Raw genomic sequence first — 23,651 nt, forward strand, 5'->3', positions numbered from 1 at the left:
TGCTCGGAGACCCCGCCCCGCAGACCCGGATGCCCTCCCGGAGAACCGGCCCCAGAGAACGCTGGCGGCTTACCTTGTGTGAGACAGAGCAACACCACTGGTGCCCGCTGAATTTGGGATGGCTTGGGTGGAGTCTGGAAGCAGCCCCTGAGTCAGCCAGGAGGGACCCGTAGACATATCTAAAGGGAAATATAGACAGGGAGGGCACCGGGTCACCCACGGCGGGGCGTCTGGTCAGGGGCGGCGGCGGGCCCCTGCCCCGCTCGAGAGAGGAGGGAGGATTCGCTGGGAGCCATTTTCTTAGCGTATGGTACTGAGGGAGACCCGGGCTCACCCACACCTGCCCTCCAAAGTCCTGAGGGGGCCAAAATACACTCCAAGAAGGGGAGGGTGGGCCAAAATACACTCCAAGAAGGGGAGGGTGGGGTGAACCCACCAGCCGTCAGGATGGGGACGGTTTCTCCGGCTGAGGAGGGCGTATGCTAGACGAACCACTTGTCCGCCCGAGGAAGTGCTTCTCGGGAACTCCGGGCCGTTCCCGTTGTCCAGAGCAAGAGTGGAAAATGCTGACTCACTCCGGTGGGAAGCAAACACCACCGACGAAGCTAGCCATGCTTCCTGGAAAGGGGCCAGCCCAGAGGGGATGCCAAAGCCCCGGCTGGGCGGGGCAAAATACCGAACAAGGAGTGATGATCACAAGTGCTCCGGTGTGGGTATCACTGAAGGTCTTGCTATGGGGACGCTGGGCTGGCTCCCAGGTCGCAGCCTCCCTACCCAGCTTCAGGAGCTGTCTACCTGCCTGCCTTTTCCCCTGAAATGGCTGGGGGGACAGGGTCTGCACAGCCCAAAGGAAGTCGGCGGGGGGGTGAGGGTTGGCACGCAGAGCGATACCCAGACAATAGGGTGTAACCTCCTTGAGGGCCGGTTTACCGCTGCTGTACTCTCCCAAGTGCTTAATACAGCACATAGCAGGTGCTCTACAGCAAACAGCTCAGGTGGATAATTTAGTCCCAGAGTAGAGGATTTTTTTTACCTGAATGATCCAACTGGGCCGTCTACAGAGTAAGCGAGCGAATAATCGATCACTACCTCCATCTCCACTTCCTTGACCCGAGGGGTGGCCGAGGACCCCAGATCAGAGGCGGCGAATGGAGGAGCCCAGTTCAGAGGCCACGACTGGTGGCTTTGCAACCTCGAGCAGAGAGGCCTCCTTACCCCAGGTGGAATCTCTAAAATAATCCCCACCCCAGAGCAGGACCTCTGTCTGAGCCTCGGCTTGGGACATGGGGGCAGGGACGTGCTAAGCTTGAGGTAGGAAATGCTGGGAGCCAGAGAACTAAACTATCTCATCTCTACATCTGGACTGACAGGAGCATGTGAATCGCAATAGCTACCTTCATTAAAAACAGAATGTGAGCCAAGTGCCGACGGAGCCGTGAGCCGTCTGCGAGAAAGCCAAGCTTCTGCCTCCTGAGAGACCACTGAGGAGGAGGTCCTTTGGCCGGTCTTACGAGCTCCGGTGGATTTCCCCAGAACAGAGAGGGAACTATCCATCTGCCTCAAATTGAGGTGCGGGCAGAAGTTCCCCATCCTCAGCGTCAGCAGTCGGGGGCCAAGGGGGTAGGGGAGAAACAAGACAGAGGAAGCTGAAAGGCCCGACATTCTGGGAGTTGGGGCCCAGGCCCTGGGAGCATGTCAAGCGCTGGATCCTGATCCCACAGCTCAGGGATTCTCAGAGCCGCCCCCGGGGCCACCCCTTGGTCAGAGGCCCATGAGAAGCAGTGTGGCTTAATGGAAAGAGCACGGGCTTGGGAGTCAGAGGTCGTAGGTTCGAATCCCGACTCTGCCACTTGTCGGCTGTGTGATTTTGGGCAAGTCACTTCACTTCTCTGTGCCTCAGTTACCTCATCTGTAAAAGGGGGATGAAGACTGTGAGCCCCACGTGGGACAACCTGATTACTCTGTACCTACCCCAACGCTTAGAACAGTGCTTGGCACAGAGTAAACGCTTAACAAATACCATCATTACTATTATTATTATTATCGTGGTTTGCCGGGGGCTAGAGTTTGAGAACAGCAGCTGCCCTATCCAGCGATTACTGGATTCCCTTTCCCTCAAACCTCCAGAGTCCTGGGCCGGCCACGTCGCTGCCTCAGTGACAGTTCTGCACCACTTGTGCGGCTCAGTCAGATCTCCAGCTCACACCCAGGTTGCCCTAGGTATCAGAGCTTTGGGCCCAGAGTGTGTGAGCCGGCGCCTCGGGTCGGGTCTCGGCTTTCTGCCGTTCAACATGGAAGAGTACGGATTCATCGACATTATGTGGCCCAAAGTCAAGCCTCACTTTCCCTCTGCTGTGAATTTGGCTTTTCCAATTCCTTAGGACACACTCTCTGTTTTAAAGGCAAAGGAGGGAGAGGGGACTTGGGTTCTGAGACCCAAGGGGAGACAGGAGTAATTCACTTCTGCATACCAACATCTGCCTGCCAGGCCAGCATGCTCCGAGCTGTCAGGACAAGTCTCTCTCAGTGCGGTAATTGGGCACCGGACTTTGGGGGCAAGGGTTCTCTCACAGGTAATTGCCAACTGCCCTTTCTGTGCCACTGTGACTCAAAATGCTCATCTCCCGGAGGACCTGAACCCCGTCGGCCCTTCTCGACCATGGACTCTCTTCGATTAAGCGTGCTCTTTTCCCGACCTCATTTTCTCAGTAGAAAAAAGGCCACAGTTTAAGCCGAGCGCTTCGGCTCAGAGAAAACAGGAGGAGTCTCTCAGGGCTTTCAACAGGAGCAAGTCTGCACAGGACCCGGAAACGGGAGCCAGAACACTAAGCTAAAGGCCAATTACAGTTCTGTCACTACGGGGACCAAAGGAAACTCAAGTAAGCCCTAAGAGAAAACTACTTGCTTGGGAGTCTTTATCCTAAATCTTGCTTTTCATGTTGGTTTGGAAAACTTAGGTTTTTGAATTATCATTAAGAATATCTCCTAGCTTCTAAACGACAACATTTCGTGACTTACTGTGGCAAATGCATTGTGCAATTTGGGCTTTAAAATCGGAATGGAAACCCCTTCGTTCAAAGCTCACAGATCCTGGGAACAAGATGCAAAAGAAGAGATCGGCTCCCTTTGCAAAGGAAAGGCACCGGGGATTTCTCCCTTGAAACTAAAGGACAAATGCCTTCCAGCTAGCAAAAGAGGTCAGAAACAGATCAAGACAAGGCGTGGCTAATCTCCAGGAGCCATTTACTGGGAGTGACAAAATCAAACAGATTTTGGGTGATTTACTGAGTGTACTTTCTGTTCGGCCTTAGGCCCATGTGATTGAGCAACTGGAGCCCGCTGCTGAGAGAAGTTCAAGTCGATTTCGCAGAGAGGCTAAAGAGGCCACCGAGGTCTGAGCAGAGCCCAGCTCCAGGAACAGGTCCGAGAGATCCCATCTAGGATTCTAAATGGCCTGAAGACAGCCGGGAAGAAATCAAACTCCAACAGAAGCCCGGCTGAGTTTGGATGAGGTTTGGATATTAGCAGAGGGGGAGGAGCCTAAGCAGCTCCTTCTTGGGAATTCAGGATGTGGTCAACCCTAGGACCAACATCAAATGCTTCTTAGAGCCATGAAAAAGCATGACCCAAAGCCCGGGTTGAGGTGAGGGGGAACAAAGGGTGTGGGGAAGTGTCGTGAAGGAGAAATCGCTAGTATGCCCTTCCAAGATGACTTTTTACTGAACAAGGAAAAAGAGGAATCTGGAAAAACAAGAGTTCTGGTTCTAATTATTCTTAAGATCTTCCCTCAGAGGAAGCTTTGGGATGATATGTCATCCTAGCATGGGAAGGGACGAGAGAGTGGTTCCGCGACCCTTGGGGGTAGCCTGTGGCCCTGCAGCTTTCCTCCTAGACCCTCTGAGAGAATAATGGGCCAACCCCATTCTCTGAGCAGCCAAAATGTGAAATTCTCGGTTCACCAGAGGGGATCTTACTGCCTTTGAGAAGCGGCTTGCCCAAGGCCAGGGTAATGGGCCACAATGTGCAGGGCCTCTGCTGGGCCCGGGGGGGGGGGGGGGGACGGACGGACGGACGACTGGTTAAATCGAGGGCCCAGAGAGGGGAGGGTCTCATACCTGTGACGTAACCTTCTAGAGCCTTTGGCACCAGGGACTTAGCCACTCTCAGGTTCTCTGCGGAGCACTGGCCGGCCTCCAGCCCAAAGGACATGCCCATTCTCTTCAACACCTCGATGTCGTCGTGGATCTCGAACGTGTTGTCAAAATTGAAAAGGTACTCGAACCTACACGGGGATGAAAGCGGTCACCGTGGCGTCTTTCCTTCGGGTGTGCGCACGCCTGCCCCTCGGCCTTCACGCACCCGGTTGGTTACACCGAGAACATCGTCGTGAGGGCCAAGCACGACCCCAACCCCCGCACGCCACTGCCCTGTTTAAGCTCATGGCTCGGTTCAGCTCGAGTCACCGGGTTGTGTTCCCAAGAATGGCATCTCGGCAGGGTTCAAATATTCAGCATTCCCAATTAAAACAACTTTTTCCGCGACGGACAATAGGAGTCCATAACCCTTTAGCCCTCATTAAGCCGATTCAAACACGAGGCAGGAATCTTGCCCAGGCGACAGCCTCTACTTGCTTTAAACCCAACACTCTGCAAAGGTCATCTGCAGCTCAGTCACCAAAAATAAAACCATTTGGTGTGGCAATTTCCCATCCCGGCTCCCGGCCCCCTCAGCTCTCCTATCTAATATCCACAGTGTCCCCGCTGTGAGTTGGCCTATTTACTTGCATGAAAATCTACATGGTTTCTAAGGCCAACCCTGAGCGGCCATCCCCAAGATTTCTTTGCTTACATGCTCCCTGCCTTCCAAGCCAGCTGGTGCCCAATTCTTTCCTCCGGGATCCTGGCTCAGCTACTCTCCAAGGCCTTTACTGAGGCACCTCCCATCCTATACCTTTTCTCCTTGGACTCCTCTCCCAAGTGATTAGTACAGTGTTCTGCACACAGTAAGCACTTAATAACTACGACACTGACACTACTCAGCCCACTGCCCAACCCCACCGTGGCACCCACCTGAGCAGCAATTCTTACCCAGGAAGTGGCTGGTATGGGCCCCTGTTCTTTAGCCACGTGCCCCACCCCGTGCTGCCCTGTTAAAGGAACACTCCTCCGCCCTTCCACTCGACACTCTGGGTTTGGTCTGTGGGTGTGCCGGTTTTTTCTATAGAGAGCCTTTCCTTGGGGGCGGTCCTGCTCTTATGTTACCACAAACTTCACAGGTGCAAAATGTTGTGGGTAAACTTCTCAGGGGAGGGTTGGCTTCGGGGCCGGGGCCAGTGCCTGCCTGATGGGCTGGGGCACCGTTGGGGTTTGAAGAGCTGGGATGGATGCAGGATTGGGAAAAAGCAGTCTTTTTTCTTATTGCCAAACCAGTAAGTCAAGCAGCCCAAATGAAAAGCGGAAGCTTTCTGTACATTTCACCATCCCTGCGGAGCTCCCGACTAACTCAGGGAAAGAGAAGCCTAACCAACAAGCTTCAGCTGGCCCAATCTCCTCCTCTTCTTCATCCTCCTCCTGCTCCCCCTCCTCTTTCTCCTCTTCCTCAGAAGCATTAGTCAGAGATATTTCAATAGGCATTTGCCACAATCAGTCTATGCAACTGAGAATTTATCAGCTCCCTTTATTTCTTGCACGATGAGCTTCCCACCCAACTCTGTCTCTGCTGCTCACCTTCCTTTCCTTTCCAATCAATTAATGGTATTTACTGAGGGCTTGCTACATGTAGGGCACTGTACTAAACTCAGGAGAGTACCATTCAAAAGAATTTAGATCCTAAGCCCCAACTCTGCTCTCCACATTCTGCCAACCCAGCGGGAACCACCGGACTCGAATCCTTCACCTGTTCTTGACTTTAGCCTTCCCACCTTGTCATCCCATAGTGCCCTCGAACACTTGCCTGGAGGGTCACAGACCCTTCCTCCCTCAGGGCCGCTGCCCCTCTCCCCAGGAAAGGCTACCTCTGGGGGCCACACGAAGCTTCGGGAAAAAAGGAGGCCCACGGCCCGGGTGAGGCGACGAGAGTCTTTCTAGACGTTCTTCAGTAGAGGATCCGAACAAGTAATTTTGGCTGACATCACTTTTTCTCTTATCTTTTACTATCTCTGAAATGGCATTACAGGTCTTCACAGTCTCCAGATGCTGCCTTGCAGCTATCTGGCTTGAAGCTAGACAAGCTAGAGAGTGACATCTGGAATGAATCTATATCTGTCTGGCCTACAAGCCAAGCAGATTGTTTCTGGGGTCCTTTTGGCTCTTCCAACGCCATGATTAGAAGGAGTCACAAGAAGGATTTCAGGCTTAGGTCCTGGCACCAAATGGGCAGAGGCTAGTTCGAGGGATAACATCTGTTTCCAGCCCTGTTTTCCACCGATGCTCCCCCTCCAAATGTATGGGACCCTTTTTGCCTACCTACACTAGCAGTTTAAACTAGTCTCTCCAACTTTCCAACATCATATGGCCCGCCACATTATAGGCTGGGTCTCTGTCCCAGCTCCAGAGGGCCCATGGGAACGTACACACACTTGAACAAACACACAGAGGTTGATCCATTCTTGGCCAGTGTCCAAGAGGCGGTATCATTCCCCTAATTCAGGGATGCTGAGGCTCACCAGTAAGGACCCAGAAGCACAGAGCAGAGTCAATGGAGGGTGGCAAGCCACTATTGGGAGAGTCAGAGAGTGAGCAGGGGAGGCTCGGCACTTGAGCCCCATGCCTGGGACCCATATGGCTTCTGAATCAGTCTGGAGAGTCTAGTTTAAACTGTTAGTGAAAGATGGAAAGAAAGACCCCATTCAGTTGACTCCAGAAAAGTACACTTTGCTCAAATTTGCCATGATATAAGCTCAGGTCAGCGGGGAAGCAACAGAACGAATGAGCCCTGATTTATTAAATACCTGTTTAAAAGATTTCGGGGGGCGGGGGGCATCTGAAACCTTGGCAGTGTGGCCTTACTGTCAAAGGGGTCGAAGCAAATAAATGCTGGGGCAGCTATATTTAGTTGTCAATCTTCCACCCCTTCTGCCTTTTATTACCTTAATTCCCAAAGGGCAGCTCTAGTCTCAAGGGGTAAGAGGGAGATCTTGGGTGAAGTAAGAGGTCAGAAGAGGATGGGATTCCAAAAAACGTGGAGGATGCCATGAGGTTTGAGGTCCAGAGCAGAACACGTCCCCGATCCCGCGAGGAGTACAGAGTGCAGAGTCGTGTTTCGCACTTACTTATCGCTGGAGATGCTGCAGTCGATTACGGTCCTTTTACTCGTGTTGACTATTATGAAAGGCAGCTGTATGGTGGAATTGGAAGCTGGTGGGCCTTGATTTTGCTGCTCGTTTTGCCGGTTTCTCTGCACCAGGTTTTTGAAAGCTATTTGCTGTGAAAACGAATGGACACGGACAGGGTCACTGAATAGGGTGGAGGGAATTTTTTTTTTGGCGGGTGGTCAAATCAGACCCAGTTCTAAAATTGAATAAAGTTCATTAAACAACTCCGAGGAACCATTTCTCTTCCTGCACTTGTAAAATAAGGTGAGGATTGTAGCCACTGGATGAGCCTGTCCCTGTTCACTGGACACCTCTGAGGTGACCCAATAACTGAAACAGTGTAAACACTTTTGAGATTGGAGAGAAGTACGCAGTATGGCCTAGAGACTTTTATACGGTAGGCTATGTTCCTGCCATACTTGGGATATTACTGTGCGGGATCTGGCTTCTTATTTCTAGACCAAAAGCTCACTCTGGGCAGGGAATCTGTCTGTTACACTTTATTCTCCCAAGCGCTTAGAACAGTGCCCTGCAAACTGTAAGTGCTCAATGAATACGACTGACTGATTGATTGGTTGGTTGATTACTTCCATTGCAGAAATCTCTACAAGGAGGTAGGACTTCTGCAACCTCAGCGGGAGGTATCCAGTGCATCACTGTTGTCCACAGTGATGGTATTTACTGAGCACTGGTTGTGTGCCAAGCATTGACCGAGGCGCTTGAAGAAATCCAAAATGGGTTCCTGACCTGGAGGAGCTTACAATCTAATGGGGGAAGACAAGGAAATGCAAAAGATTGAAGCAGCATGGCCTCCTGGGAAGAGTACAGGCCTGGGAAGCAGAAGACCTGCGTTCTAACCCTGGCTCTGCCAGTTGCCTGCTGTGTGACCTTGGGCAAGTCATTTAACTTCTCTGTGCCTCAGTTTCCTCAACTGTAAAAATGAAGATTCAATATGTATCTGTTCTCCCTCCTATTTAAACTGTGAGCCCCATCTGGGATGGGGACTGTGTCTGACCTGATTAAACTGTATCTACCCCAGAGCTTAGAACGGCGCTGGAAACAGAGTACGCGCTGAACAAATACCATAATAATACTAAACACTACATAAATTAATTATGGGGTCCAAGGGAGTGGATGTAGATGGGAGAATAGAAGGGGATCTGGAACCTCGAGGGAACCTCCCAGAAGTCAAGTGACAGAACGAGGATTGGAATCCGGCCCTCCCTCAGTCTTTTCCAACTTTCCCTATGGCCATGGGTGCCAGAGGAGGGGGAGAGGAAGAAGAAAGGACAAGGGAAAGAGGAAGGATGACAAGACGGAAGGCAGCGGCTGAGAGGCCACAGTAATAATAATTATGCTACTTGTTAATCGCTTACTATGTGCCAAGCACTAAGCACTGGGGTAGCTACAAGTTAATCAGGTTGAACACAGTCCCTGTCCCACATGGGGCTCGCACTCTTAATCCCCATTTTACAGGTGAGGTAACTGAGGCCCAGAGAAGTGAAGTGACTTGCCCAAGGTCACACAGCCGATGTGTGGAGGAGCCTGGATTAGATCCCAGGTCCTTCTGACTCCCAGGCCCGAGCTCTATCCTCTGAGCCACGCAGCGAAGATGAGGAGGGGAGGTGGGTCTTGCCACAAGAGTGTGGGGGAGAAGGTAAGCTGAGAGTGAGGATAAGCAAGTCCCAAACTGAACCAGGGGCAGCAGCTCAGACCCTGAGCTACACCTGAAATTCCAAACCCAAGACCTGGTGGCCCCAGTGAGGCCCAAGCAATAGGGCTCTTCTTTCCGGCTCTTCTCCTGGCAGTTGGAGCCCCAGGGAAGCCCTGATGTCTCCCACTCCTCAGGAAGAGCCTCTCCACTTCTTCTCAACCCACTCTTCTCTCCCCAAGACTGTTCCTGGCCTCACCTCCCTTCTCCACTTCTCTTTCTTCCCTCTCCATAACCTCTTCAGGCTACAGAACTCCCTTCTGCTTGGGAAGCAGCGGAGCAGAGCGGATACAGCACAGGATTGGGAGTCAGAAGGTTATGGGTGCTAATTCCAGCTCTGCCACTTGTCTGCTGTGTGACCTTGGGAAAGTCACTTCACTTCTCTGAGTCTCAGTTACCTCCCCTATAAAACGGGGAATGAGACCGTGAACCCCATGTGTGGGACAGGGACTGTGATTAACCGGATTTGCTCATATTCACCCCAGCGCTCAGTACAGTGTCTGGCAAAATTGTAAGTGCTTAACAAATACCATAATTATTATTATTGCAGCTTCTCAAGAGCTCAGAGATTTGGGCCATGAAACCAAGCGCTTGCAGTGAGTGGCCCCAGAGAAAGGAGGGAAGGTCTCCTCCTGGAAGGGGATCACACCTTCTGCAGATGCCGGCTTCGGATGCATCACACCACAGACTGAAGGAGGCAGGGCAAAAAATGCTGTAGACGTGACTTGCCAAAAACGGGATACGAAAGGTAAAACATTCTTGATGACATAAGGAGATAAGCAGCTAAAACAAGGGATTTGGGAGGTTCAAGTTACGGTTGGGATTTTATATCTGAAACTGATAATTACGGCTAAGTTGTTTTTTTTCTGAAGGAAAACTACAACTTCAAAAGCTCCTTTGGATTTTTTTGTTTTTGGCAAAATTGATCTGATTGGGTAGAAAATGTCATCACTGCATTGCTCAAAGGACATTTTTACACCAACTATAAAAACTCAAAACAGAAAAAACTTATTCAGCCCAAGGGCCCTGTGACTTTACTTCACATGATTTGGTACAAGGGCTCCATTATGTCAAAACAGCATTGAAGCTCCAGGCAGCCACCCAAACAATTACAATTCAGGGATCCTTCTGAAACACAAAATTCCTTTTTCCCCCCAAACAGAATAGCGCTTCAAGTTTGGGTGTCTCTGCAAAACTCTCCTCGGGTGTTCCCGTGCCACGCCGAGGGCAGAACTCTCTCAGAAGGCTCCGGCATCCGGGCTAGCCTTTGTTCTGACAGCCTGAAAATCGGACTTGTCCAGAAACCAAAGGTCCTGTATCGCTGCTCCGACACGGCCACAGGAGGATGTGCAGATGTTCACATGTACTACCTGACTGCTACCGGGGCGGAGTGCGTGAGAAATGGAATCGACGGAAGGCGGTGTGGCCTAGTGAGTGACTGGGAGGGCACTGGGAGTCTGAGGGCTCTAATCCCAGCTTTACCACTTGCCCCCTGGGTGACCTTGGGCAGTTCACTTAACTTCTCTGGGCCTCAATTTTCACACCTGTGAAACGGGGATTCAATAACTGTTTATCCTACTACGTAGGATGTGAACCCATCAATCATTTTTACTGAGTGCTTACTGTGTGCACAGCACTGGGCTAAGCGCTTGGAGAGTACAATATGTTCCACCTGATTATCTTGAAAATACCCCAGCTCTAGAATTCAGTGCTTGGCACACAGTAAGCTCTTATTAAATATTATCGTCGTCGTCGTCATCATCATCTCAAAAACAGCAGCCGCGGGAATCCCGGCTGAGAGGGCCAGAGCTGGGAGAGAGGCACCTTAGAGCTGCCCCAACAAAGAAGTTCTGGGTTATCCCGGCTTTGATGACAAGATGAGAAATGTCAATTAGTCAACGGCATTTACTGAGCGCTTATGATGTGCAGAGCACTGTACTAAGCGCTTGGGAGAGCACAGTACAACAGAATTAGCGGACACGTTCCCGTCCCACAACGAGAAATACGCCAAACACATCACTGGGAAAGTCCACGCACAAGCCAGAGGACCCAAGGCCTGCTTACCTGGAGTAGCAGCTCTTGCAGCTGAGCCCTCTTCTGCTTGATCCGCTCTATTCGCCTCTGCTTCTCGATCTGAAATACACAGGTCAGCCCACTGTCAGCTAGAAATGCCTGCCTGGAAATCAACAAGACAGCTTCCCGTCTGGGCCCCTTGCTCCGGGAAGGTAGGGACCTTCTCATGGAGGACAGACACTGCTTCCACTGGCAATGGTTAAACCCGGAGAAGTCACATCACCTACTGCACTAACACAACAAGGATGATGATGGGTTGGCAGAAACACCTGTACCTTGCTCTACTCTCCCAAGTGTTTAGTACAGTGCTCTCCACACGGTAAGACTCAATAAATACGACTGAATGAACGAATGACTGAATGAGACCGGGTCTGAGAGTCAGGGGATCTGGATTCTAATTCCGGCTCTGCCACTCACAATCTCTGTGACTTGGACAAGTCACTTAACTTGCCTGGGTCTCAGTTACTTCATCTTTAAAAGGGGGATTCAGTACCTGTTCTCCTTTCTACTTAGACTGTGAGCCCTGTGAGGGACAGGGACTGTGTCTGAACTGATTAACTTGGATCTTCCCCACAGTTTAGAACAGTACTTGACACACAGTAAGCGCTTAGCAAATACCACTATTCTTATTATTAATGTTATTATCATCATCATTGGATCTTTCGTGGCTTGTTAGGAGCTCTGGGGAGAGGCTGGCCGAGCAGAGTTCCCCCATATGCTCGAAGGATCTCTCTCAACGGGTCCTCTGGCCTCTCCTCCTCGAATCGGCTTTCTCCTCCTGCACCCACGGCCTCCTTTCATTCAATCGTATTTATTGAGCGCTTATCGTGCATGCGGCACTGTACTAAGTGCTTGGGAGAGTTCGATATAACAATAAATAGACACATTCCCTGCCCACGATGAGCTTAGAGTCTACCAAAACCTCCCCTGACAGGCTTCTTACATAAGTACTTGTGGGAGACTACAGCCCCATTTAGAGAAGCAACTTGGCTTAGTGGAAAGAGCCCGGGCTTGGGAGTCAGAGGCCATGGGTTCTAATCCTGGCTCCGCCACTTATCAGCTGTGTGACTTTGGGCAAGTCACTTCACTTCTCTGTGCCTCAGTTCCCTCATCTGTAAAATGGGGATTAAGTCTCTGAGCCCCACTTGGGACCACCTGACTACCTTGTATCTATGCCAGTGCTTAGAACAGTGCTTGGCACACAGTAAGCGTTTACCAAACACCATTATTCATAATAATAATAATTATGAGAATTCCCCTTTCCACACAAGGCTATTTTACAGCCCGCTATTTGCCTAGCCCTTATTCTTGGGCCAGGAACTTAGAAGCTACTCAGTGAGCACAGGTTGACCAACTCTGCCTGACAGTGAGATTAGCAGTCAATAACAAAGACCTCTCCAGCCTCCTGAACTCAATTCCTTATTCCTACCATCTAGTGACCAAGCTCATGGGACAAATCCTCTAGCGCCAAACACTGCTATTTGGTCCCACCATAAAGGAAGGGTTGAACACTTGTTTGGAAAACAAAAATGAGAATGGTCTAAAGGTTTCTTGCAGGCTCCCGCTCACGGGTCTCCCTGCTTACCTAAAGTGTGAGAACGAAAGGGGATGAGGGAGAGAAAAGGGACAGAGAAAGAGAGAAGGAAAAAGAAGAGGGGAGGGACAGACAGGTGAGAGGCCAGAGGAAGGCGTGAAATATCAGTTGTTCAATTCAATCCTTGCTTTCGGTTTGAGCCAAGGTTTGGTAAGAAAACACTAGATTTAAAAAAAAAAGGCGGTTCATTTTTCTCTTAGTCGATCGTATTTATTGAGCGCTTACTGTGTGCAGAGCACTGTATTAAGCACTTGGAGAGTACAATGTAACAATAAACAGACACATTCCCGGCCCACAACAAGCTTACAGTCTAGAGGGTCTTGACTAATCAATTATGAAGGTCTACTGTTTCTGCTGAACTGTTGCTTTTGCTAAATTTACCATTATCCTTCCCCAGTGCATCTGTCCCCTCCCTCCTTGCATTCCTCTTGACAGAGAGCCTCCCGTGCTTGAATCACAGTGCTTGGGTTTTTTCCCCGGTGCTCAGAACAGGGCCTTGCACAATGCTAGTGCTTAATGAATAACGCTCTTCCTCCTTCCCCTCCTTAAGAGATGCACATTGTTGCTGCAGTCAATGCAGTCCAAAGTGCACTCCCTTTAAATCCCAACCTCCTAGTGGGCAGGATAACGCTAAGCTACCCATGGTGTTTCTGAGGTGCAGGAGATTAGCTAGCCCTCAAGCTAAGGGTCCCCTTGGGGAAGAAGGGCAAAATGAGCATTTCCCCAAAGCCTCTCTACTGGTTCTCTGCCTTGTACTGGCTGAGCAATCATAAATTACCCAGAATGGGCTGGGGAAAATGAGCTCAGAAAAACATGAAGTCAACATTAATTCCCCCCTAATTAGCTTCAGTAAACAGTACTTATAGTTCATTACAATACCCAAACCAGTTTAGAAAAATCCCTGCCAGGGCAAAATGGCATTGGGGAGGATTTTCTCTTAATTTCTACTTTGGGGAGTAGAAAAGGGGAGGGGTTTTTCCACCCCAACTTTCCAAAAGGGTACTCAGAGTTTTTAGGCCTTTTCTCGTCAAATTCTTCAACTCTTAAATTAGAAAGGAAAATACTAACTCATCACCAAGGCCAAGTGAAGATGCTGTGTACATTTCTGTCACTTTGAAGGTAATTTGGGGAAAATAATAGAATGAAAATGCAAATCAATTAATACAATTAAGTGAAAATATCAAGCAATTAGGCATGATTAGTGAACCCCCCACAACCCTAACTTTCTGCTCTCTAGACCAAGATATGATGAAAGGGCAGGTTTCAGCTACGACTCTAAATTTGTCCCTCTAGACTGTATGCTCCTTGTGGGCAGGGAACTTGTCATTCATTCATTTAATAGTATTTATTGAGCGCTTACTATGTGCACAGCACTGTACTAAGTGCTTGGAATGTAAAATTCAGCAACAGAGAAAATCCCTGCCCAAAGACGGGTTCACAGTCTAAACTGGGGAAACAGACAGCAAAGCAAAACATAACAAAAAAAAACAAGACAACATCATCAAGACAAATAGAATCAGGGACATATACACCTCATTAACAAAATAAATAGGGTAATAAATAATATATACAAATGAGCACAGTGCTGAGGGGAGGGGGAAGGGGAAGAGCAGAGGGTTGGGGGAACAGAGGCGGCTCAGTCTGGGAAGGCCTCCTGGAGGAGGTGAGCTCTCAGTATGGCTTTGAAGACCAACTCTGATAGTCTGTACTCTCTCAAGCACTTAGTACAGTGCTCTGCACACAGCAAACGCTCATTAAATACCACTGATTGACTGAGTGAGAGAAGGTCAGAGGCTCAACCAGCTCCAGCTTTCCTGTAGCATCTAGCAAAGGGATATTTCTCCAAATAGCACATCACCACTTAAGTTATTGGTTCCCCAAAATATCACATGAGAGGGGACAAAGTGAAGAACTTCAGGAACAAATAGAACCAAGATTCATCAAGCAATTGTGTTTTTTAATCATAAGATAGACTCCATTTCTTAGATGTTACCGCTTCAATCAATCAACCAACCAACCAATGGTATGTACTGAGTGAGTGCTTACCATGTGCAGAACACTGTATTAACTGCTTGGGAGTTTATGATCCCTGTCCTGAAGGAGTTTATAATCTAGGGGGGGATAGAGTAAAGCAAAACTGCCAAGCCCTCTGGAAAGCCTTTAGAGAAAACACAGTGAAGCCAAACTCTCAGATTTCTTGTCGTGCAGCCCACTCAAATTGTTCCCCAACACTGATAAATTTGACAGCTGCTATATTTTACATTTTCACCACAGGTAAAGAAAGCTCTTCTTGGTGCACATGTTGGCATTTCATCACCTGGAAGTAAGTGTGCTTTTCATGTGCTTGCCCCCAAACTCAGGATGTGACCTCTTTGAAATAACATGAAAATGTCAAAATGCTAAAACATCTTTGCTTACAGTGATAGTTTCTCCACTTGCTTAACCTGCCCGCCAGAAATCTGAGGAGCATTTCAAAACATCACAGGTGCTTATTGATTTTGAGCCCTGACTCCGAAGGATTGAAAAACTTCCCTTCCGAAGGGTTCTCGTGTCTCAAAAAACAGGTGGTTGGCATGGAAATCAGTTTATGGAGATAAGCAAATCGTTTCTGACTGTAAACATGGTATTTCCATAGCAGCTAAGCCCTGATTTTCTCCCCGTCGATCTTACGCTGCTTGGGGTACGCAGTGGCAACAAAATAAATGACCCAAAGTAAAGGAGCGGACTTGTGGGATTTGGCTGGGGTAGTTTATGCTGTCAGTCTCCTGTCAATCTCCATCGGCACCCACCCTTCACACAAGTGTGTGAAGACAATACCCGGCTCGCCTCCCCGCAGGTCCCCCCCCCTCCCCCACCAAACAGGGGCTAAGGGTGAAGCAGATTGAATGCCTTTTTACACAAAACTAGGAGGTAGTTTAACGTTTAGGTTAAAATCCTCTGTATTTCTAAATTTTGGTTACCTGAAGGCTGTGCCTCTGGAAAATGCATGGACCCGTGCCGGAGAGCAGACCCTTCCTCTTACCTCGAGGTTCTGACATTCTTGAGCTGAATTGGTAGGAAGGCCAATCCACTTGATTTCCTTTTTCTCCTTGGAAATGATATTCATGGCCATCAGGACATTGAGGGCATCGTAAACCCTGCGCCTAATGTTCTTCTGGTCATAAGCCTGCTGAAAAAAGTTTCAGGGGATCAAGACCGTTGGAAAATTAGGGAGTTAAAATGAAGGTGGCAGAATCTTCCCCTAGGCTGATAGATCAGGAATGAGAGGCACAGAAGGGGTATAGTGTTGGGTCAGAATTTAGGACCAACTGACATATATATCTGTACGTCAAACTTGAATGCAAGAGAAAAGGCAAGTAACTTCTCCAAAGTGAGTGATTTTTCTCCTTGCACCTGCAAGATCAGCCCTGTCATTGTATCCTGCCTGCCTACAGTGACAGGTGACTTCTAAGGTATTTGTCCTTAGATTCTACAGGATCACTGTTTGGCAGAAGGCACCTCCTTCAGCTTAGCAGTTTGCTGAGGTCTCTTTCCTCTTCATGCTCCTGAAGCTACAAGTTGGTGTACAGTGCCCAGAGAGCTCATCTGGTTCTGTCAGGCTCATGACCCTTTCTCATCACTGGGATCCAAGATAAACAGAAGATCGAGGTAATTTCTTTAGATGTGGGTTTTTATCCTAGCAACATTTATCATCGACTCCCTCTGAGAACCACCCAACTTTCCCACTTCACTGATGCTTCAAAATGTCACTACCAAGTGATTATTTAAGAGAGATGGCCCTGGTTATATTATCATCCTACCAAGGATTAGTCTCAGGTACAGTAAGAACAGCCCTATGATGTGTTTGTTAGGGTAAAATAAATATTGGTGCTAGTTAATCCTTAGAGTTGCCGCCTATCCTAAATGCAAAGTTTGCAGAAACTTCTTGGCTGAAGTGGCCAAACCCTCTTTTTTATTTCCCGGGAGGTGGGAAGATGAGATGGCCAGGTAAAAAATCCAATAGCCTCAGAAGCCCGTCAAAAACCCTTTGGTTCTCAGCATGCTGGAGCGATTGGAGGTCAATTTTAATAATGAATAATCATCATAATGATTACGGTATTCGTCAAGCACTTACTATGTGCCAGGTACTGTACTAAGTGCTGGGGTGAATACAAGCAAATTGGGTTAGACAGTCCCTGTCCCAAGTGGGGCTCACAGTCTCAACCCCTATTTTACAGATGAGGTACCGGAGGCCCAGAAGTGAAGTGACTCACCCAAGGTGACACAGCAGACAAGTGGCGGAGCCGGGATTAGAAGCCATGACCTTCTGGCTCCCAGGCCCGTGCTCTATCCACTGAGCCGAACTGACCCTGAGGAGGCTCAAACTCATGTATCTCAATAAGGTAGACATTGCCCACTCCTCTCTTCCTGCCAACCCCCTGCCCCCATCAAACCCAAACCCACACAATGGCTTGGACAGGGACCACGACTCCCACGTGAGAGCTCGGTTTGTCGTCTACTTACCGAATCTGCTGCCAGGTGGTTGTTCGAATTTGTAAATTCTGCTACCAGCTCGTCAGCCACCTCGTTATACGAAGTCGTTCCTTTGCGCTGGACTTTTTCACACACTTTCATTGAAAAGTGCCTCAAGCCTTTCCCATTTTTATCACCTTTTTTGCTTCTTTTACTGTGGAAAAAACAAGCATTTCAGGGATTAATTGAGCCTTACAGCTTCTACCGTTCAAATAGATATGAAATTTTAATACTTCAGTTAGACACTTCGAATCGTTGCCTTTTTTTAAAATTGTAATTTATTTGTTTACTAAGGGCTAGGCACCCAGGAGCCTGGGAGCCAAAGGACCTGGGTTCAAATCCCAGCTCTACCACTTGTCTGCTCTGTGACCTTGGACAAGTCAATTAACTTCTTCTGTGCCTCAGTTACCTCATCTGTAAAATGGAGATTAAGACTGTGACCCCAAGTGGGAGAGGGACTGGGTTCAATCCAATTATCTTGTAATCTACCCCAGGGCTTGGTACAGTGCCTGAACCCCATTTAGACTCTGAGCCCGTCGTTGGGCAGGGATTGTCTCTAACCGTTGCCGAATTGTACATTCCAAGTGCTCTGCACATAGTAAGCGCTCAACAAATACTACTGAATGAATGATTGGCACATAGTAAGCGTTTAACAAATACCATTAGGAAGAAGACACCGTAATCAAAGTTTTGCAAAATGGGACAATTCTAGATGCCACTGATATGCAGCGTGGCTTAGTGGAAAGAGCACTGGCTTGGGAGTCAGAGGTTGTGAGTTCTAATCCTAGCTCCACCACTTACCAGCTGTGTGACTTTGGGCAAGTCACAACTTCTCTGTGCCTCAGCTCCCTCATCTGTAAAATGGGGATTAGGACTGTGAGCCCCACATGGGACATCCTGATGACCTTGTAACTACCCCAGTGCTTAGAACAGTGCTTGGCACATAGTAAGCACTTAACAAATACCATCATTATTATTATTATATGCAGTAGAGATCCCCCGCCTGAAGAACCACTACTTACCTGACTGAACTCCTTTCTAGTTAAGACAAGTGGTGAGCCAAAAATTAAAATCCTGAGGGACATTACATTGTATTACCTCTGCCTGCTCAACTTTGCTTAGAAGACTCAATCAAGCAGAAAATCCTTACCCCTGGCTTCACTCTGACAGTTCTCTTTGTCTTATATATTGGCTCTCTTCACTTGCTACTCCCCAGTTCATGCTCTTGTTTCCTCCCAAGTTTCCATTTCTAACCTTACCTTGCTCACAACTCTCCCACCTCTGACTCCTAGCTCGTGCTATCTCCCCAGCCTGGAATTCTCTTCCTCCCCAAATTCATACAGTCATTCATTCATTCAATTGTATTTATTGAATGCTGTGTGCAAAGCACTGTACGAAGCACTTGGAAAGTACAATTCGGCAACAGATAGAGATAATCCCTACCCCACAACGGGCTCACAGTCTAGAAGGGGAAGACAGACAACAAAACAAAACAAGTAGACAGGCATCAATAGCACCAAAGAAGATAGATCTGGCAGAACTCAACTTTCTCCACCTTTAAAGCCCTCCTGAAATCACACCTCCTTCAGGAAGCCTTCCCCGATTAATTCAAAAGACCTCCGTCACTTCAGACCAACACCCAGTCTTAGCACTTGTGTACTTTAAATCCCATTCTCAGCACTGGTGTATGTATGCATATTTTATTTACAAAATATTTTTATATTTATTGGCATATTCATTTATTTACTCAGCTGTTTCATCCTGATGTGTTTGGACCTCTTCCCATTTAATACTTGTTCTTTCTACAGTCTTCTCTATATCTGTAAATAATTTTGATCTGTCTCCACTAGACTGTAAGCATCTTGAAGGCTTAGTACAGTGGCCAGCTCTCAGTAGACACTCGATAAATGACACTGATTGATTGATCATATATGAACAGCCTTACAGCGTGGCTCAGTGGAAAGAGCATGGGCTTTGGAGTCAGGGCTCATGAGTTCGAATCCCAGCTCTGCCACTTGTCGGCTGTGTGACTGTGGGCAAGTCACTTAACTTCTCTGTGCCTCAGTTCCCTCATCTGTAAAATGGGGATTAAGACTGTGAGCCCCATGTGGGACAACCTGACTCCCCTATGTCTACCCCAGCGCTTAGAACAGTGCTCGGCACATAGTAAGCGCTTAACAAATACCAACATTATTATTATCCAGGTCCTCAGTAGCACTGCCTAGTCAGTTAGTTGATTGTATTTATTGAGCGCTTACTGTGTGCAGAGCGCTGTACTAAGCACTTGGGAGAGTATTCATTCATGCATTCATTTAATAGTATTTATTGAGCGCTTACTATGTGCAGAGCACTGTACTAAGCGCTTGGAATGTACAATTCGGAAACAGAGAGAGACAATTCCTGCCCAATGATGAGCTCACAGTCTAATTGGGGGAGACAGACAGCAGAGCAAAACAGAACAAAACAAAAACAAGACAACATTAACACGATAAATGGAATCAAGGGGATGTACACGTCATTAACAACATAAATAGGACAATAAATAATATATACAAATGAGCACAGTGCTGAGGAGAGGGGAAGGGGGATGAGGAGCAGAGGGAAAGGGGGCTCAGTTGAGGGGAGGGGAAGGGGGAGGAGCAGAGGATGGAGGGGGCGCAGAGGGAAAAGGGGGGGCTCAGTCTGGGAAGGCCTCTTGGAGGAGGTGAGCTCTCAGTAAGGCTTTGAAGATGGGAAGAGAGTTAGTTTGGCAGACGTGAGGAGGGAGGGCATTCCAGGACAGCAGGAGGACGTGGGAGGACGTGGGCCAGGGGTCGACGGCAGGACAGACGGGAACGAGACACAGTGAGGAGGTTAGTGGCAGAGGAGCGGAGTTTACAGGGTGGGCAGTAGAAAGAGAGGGGGAGGTGAGGTAGGAGGGGGCAAGGTGATGGAGAGCTTTAAAGCCAAGAGTGAGGAGTCTTTGTTTCATGCGGAGGTTGATAGGCAACCACTGGAGGTTTTTAAGGAGGGGAGTGACATGCCCAGAGCGTTTCTGTAGGAAGATGATCCAGGCAGCGGAATGAAGAATAGGCTAGAGTCGGGAGAGACAGGAGGAAGGGAGATCAGAGAGAAGGCTGACACAATAATCCAGTCGGGATATTATGAGAGCACATGCAACAGTGTCTAAAATCTAGTCAAGAACACTAGAGAATAGCGCTACCTGATTACTGAAGAACATCATTCACCAAGCAACACCAAAACTGCAACATGGCTTCAGAGCTAGGGGAGGATAGTATGATTTTTTTTGCACATCTGACACTAAGAAGGGCAGGAAACACCAAGATCTTGCTGGGTGTGTAGGCCGTCCAAAAATTTTTTGATACCATCACTAGACATAGGATCTGGAAACTACTAAAAAGCTTTAGCTATTTGGACAAATTTATCAAGAACCAAGATTACTCCACAATCATGTGACCGACTATGACATTGGAGGGGCCCGATCTGATCGTTTCATAATACCAATGGCTTGTATAGGCGGTCGGGCCTTGCTCGACCTATGTTACCCAAGCATGTTCTAGGACACAAAGGAAACTGGCTTCAGAATATGCTCCTCATCCTCTGAGAAATTCTTCCAGCTGGGGAGTCAAAGAGCATCACTGAACATCCTTGATTCACTGAGAGAGACGCTCCTTATTCACTGAAGACTCTTCTTAGTAACAAACACCCAAAAGGACATATTGATGAGGATTCGCTTTTCAGAATTAACAAAGGTCTGTAGCCTGATAATTTACTTGAAGAAGGCTAAGTTTATCGTATTCTCTTGCGTCTGGAATCGCCATTATTGGTATTCGTTAAGCACTTACTAAGCACCAGGCACTGTACTAAGCTAATCAGGTTGGACACGGTCCAGGTCCCACATGGGGCTCACGCTATTTTAATCTACATTTTACAGATGAGGGAACTGAGGCACAGTTTAGTGACTTGCCCAAGATCACGCAGCAGACAAGTGGCAGATCCGGGATTAGAACCCAGGTCCTTCTGACTCCCAACCCTCTATCCGCTAGGTCATGCTGCTTCTTGTGGAGCCATTAGTGATCGAGTTGAATGCTGTTGCTGAATTTCAAGATCTAGGTAGCTCACGGTCCAATAATTAGCTATAGCAAAGAAAGAGAAAACCATCATGGAAGGTAGGCATGTTCGCTGGGAGAATGACGACAGAGTGGGGCACTAAGGTGGTATGGTCATCTATGGAAAAATTTCAAGACCTGGACTTTCCACAGACTCCTCAGGAAATTTCTAGAACAGTTCCAAAAACACCTTCTTGTGGGCCACACTCAATATCAAATAGAAAGATAGGATCACACATAATGGGGGCCTGGAACATCGTCAAAATAATCCCCACTGTTCAGCACGACATGGAAGGACTCTGAAACAGCTGCTGTTTGCTGACATGTGGAAACGCTAAACCAGGAGGAGAGAGAAATGTTGTAAAGACATAGCAAAGGGAGCTGCAGCCACAGAAAACTGGAAGACAGCAGTGGATGCCAATCTAGCCTGGTGAATCACAATTAGAAACTGGGTGATTGCCTTTGGATGGAGGCTTCAAGAAGTTCACACTACTAAGAAAAATGAAAAGGGTGCTAATCACAGCACAGCAAGGGAAAATTTTTACATGTCCACAATGAGGGATTATCAAAGGTCTTACCAGCCATACTTGCTCTCAATGACCAAATCATCATTAACACTATCATCTTCACACCCTGCAGGTGAATACACTTACACACACACACACACTTAAATCAATGGTATTTACTGAGTGCTTACTATGTGCAAAGCGCTGTTCTAAGCACTTGGGAGAGTACAACAGAATTAGCAGACACATTCCCTGCCCACAAAAACACAAATATGTGTTGTGTGTGTCCCTGCGTGCACATAAATAATTGATCTATATCTGTTCTGTCACTACCATATAAATCTCTTAAAGAAAATTCCTGCTTAAAAATATCCCAAACCATTTTTCCCTTTGAATCTGGGGTGGGGAAGCTAGAATATTGCACAAAAAGTTCAGAGGTCTAGGAGGGTCAGAAGACTGAGAAGTGATATAATATATTTCATAGGGACATTCTATTTTCGGAAATCTCTAAGGGATTCTCAAGCCTCTTTCAAAGCACCAGTTACCAAAATTTTTTCCATGGAAACTCTTAAGGCGTAAAATGGAAAATTAGATAGTATCATCCAGGAAAACGTCATAAGCAGGAATTGGGTAAGAAGATTACACAGTAATTGGAGTCCAGTCTTTTGTTATAAGTTAATTTACTAGGGCATTTTTGTTTGGATATTGATGTCTCTTAAGCAGTGATTCATTTACTGTTGCTACATAGTGCTAAGCACTTAGTACAGTGTTCTGCAGAGTAAACGCTCAATAAATACCACTGATGATGATGATGACTTCTCAAGGAACCATGAGATCCTTTGGTCTTTGATCAATTTCACACAATTATATTGAATAACCAAGAAACCTTTGTGTTCCCCTGGATATTTTGGGGTTCGGAGGTCACCTGTACCTCCCAAACCTCTTTTGGCTGAAGAAACAGCTAACAACGGGAGGGGTTTGGAGGCAGTCGGGATGGGGGAACAAGACCAGTCCTCAGGATATCTCCTGTTCTGGGAGTGGCCAGCTTGGGCTTGAATGAGGATGCTTGAGGCTTTCCCAGGAAGTGGAGGCAGGCCCGTCCAGGAACGGGATCCAAAGATAACGGCCAAGCTGAGGGCCACCCTGAGCAGCGAGTTTATTATAAGCAGTGCGGTTGGAATCGACCACCTGGGAGGCCTCTTGTTTCGCTGTTAGGTACTCAGAAGAAAAGCTGGAAATATTTAGCTTCTAAACCTGAGAGGAAAAGTGGACTACATGATGGATTGAACCATGAGACTGTCTCGCTTCAATAATGCCTCAAAACCACTCCGCACCACTGACCACAGACTTCCTGGCCCTGCAAGTCCTGACAGTGAGAAGGTAGATGATTAGCACAGAGTGGGTTGAGATAATCAGTGCTGTTTCACGTGACATGAACAGTCAGTGAGCAGACCCACCTGCCCAAAAGTGTCTACTTTCAACTCTACCATCGATAAATTCTAAAGTGATAAATCTTTCCCCAAGTAGACCCTGGCGATTCACGTCGCACCTTCTGAAAAATCAACTAAGAGAACGGCAGTGATCAAAACCTCCGCAACCTGTTAAATTCAATTGCCTATTCCACGATACATGCCGCAGCAGGTTTTAGAGCTTAAGAAGCAGCGTGGCCTAGTGGATAGAGCACGGGCCTAAGAGTCAGAGGGCCTAAGTTTTAGTCCCGGATCTGCCACTTGTGTGCTCTGTGACCTTGGACAAGTCATTTCATTTCTCTGGGCCTCAATTCCCTCATCTGTAAAATGGGGATTAAGACTGGGAGCCCCATGTGGGACAGGGA

At 48.0% G+C, this 23,651-nt stretch overlaps 1 protein-coding gene across 7 annotated transcripts in view; it reads right to left on the bottom strand.

Annotated features, from left to right (window-relative positions):
* TFDP2 (transcription factor Dp-2) overlaps positions 1–23,651 on the bottom strand; it is a 164,780-nt gene that overhangs the window by 4,662 nt on the left and 136,467 nt on the right. For 5 of the 7 annotated variants that reach the window (XM_029063595.2, XM_029063582.2, XM_029063610.2 and 2 more), the window contains 6 exons: positions 17,194–17,356; positions 15,713–15,859; positions 11,088–11,156; positions 7,271–7,422; positions 4,116–4,282; positions 74–179 (listed from right to left, as the gene is read on the bottom strand). In XM_029063595.2, coding sequence (XP_028919428.1) covers positions 74–179; positions 4,116–4,282; positions 7,271–7,422; positions 11,088–11,156; positions 15,713–15,859; positions 17,194–17,356 — 804 coding nt within the window. The remainder of the gene's footprint in view (positions 1–73; positions 180–4,115; positions 4,283–7,270; positions 7,423–11,087; positions 11,157–15,712; positions 15,860–17,193; positions 17,357–23,651) is intronic. The other 2 variants (XM_029063602.2, XM_029063587.2) reach the window with 1 other exon arrangement.

The sequence above is a fragment of the Ornithorhynchus anatinus genome, chromosome 1 (assembly GCF_004115215.2).
Source record: "Ornithorhynchus anatinus isolate Pmale09 chromosome 1, mOrnAna1.pri.v4, whole genome shotgun sequence".
Lineage (NCBI taxonomy): Eukaryota > Metazoa > Chordata > Mammalia > Monotremata > Ornithorhynchidae > Ornithorhynchus > Ornithorhynchus anatinus.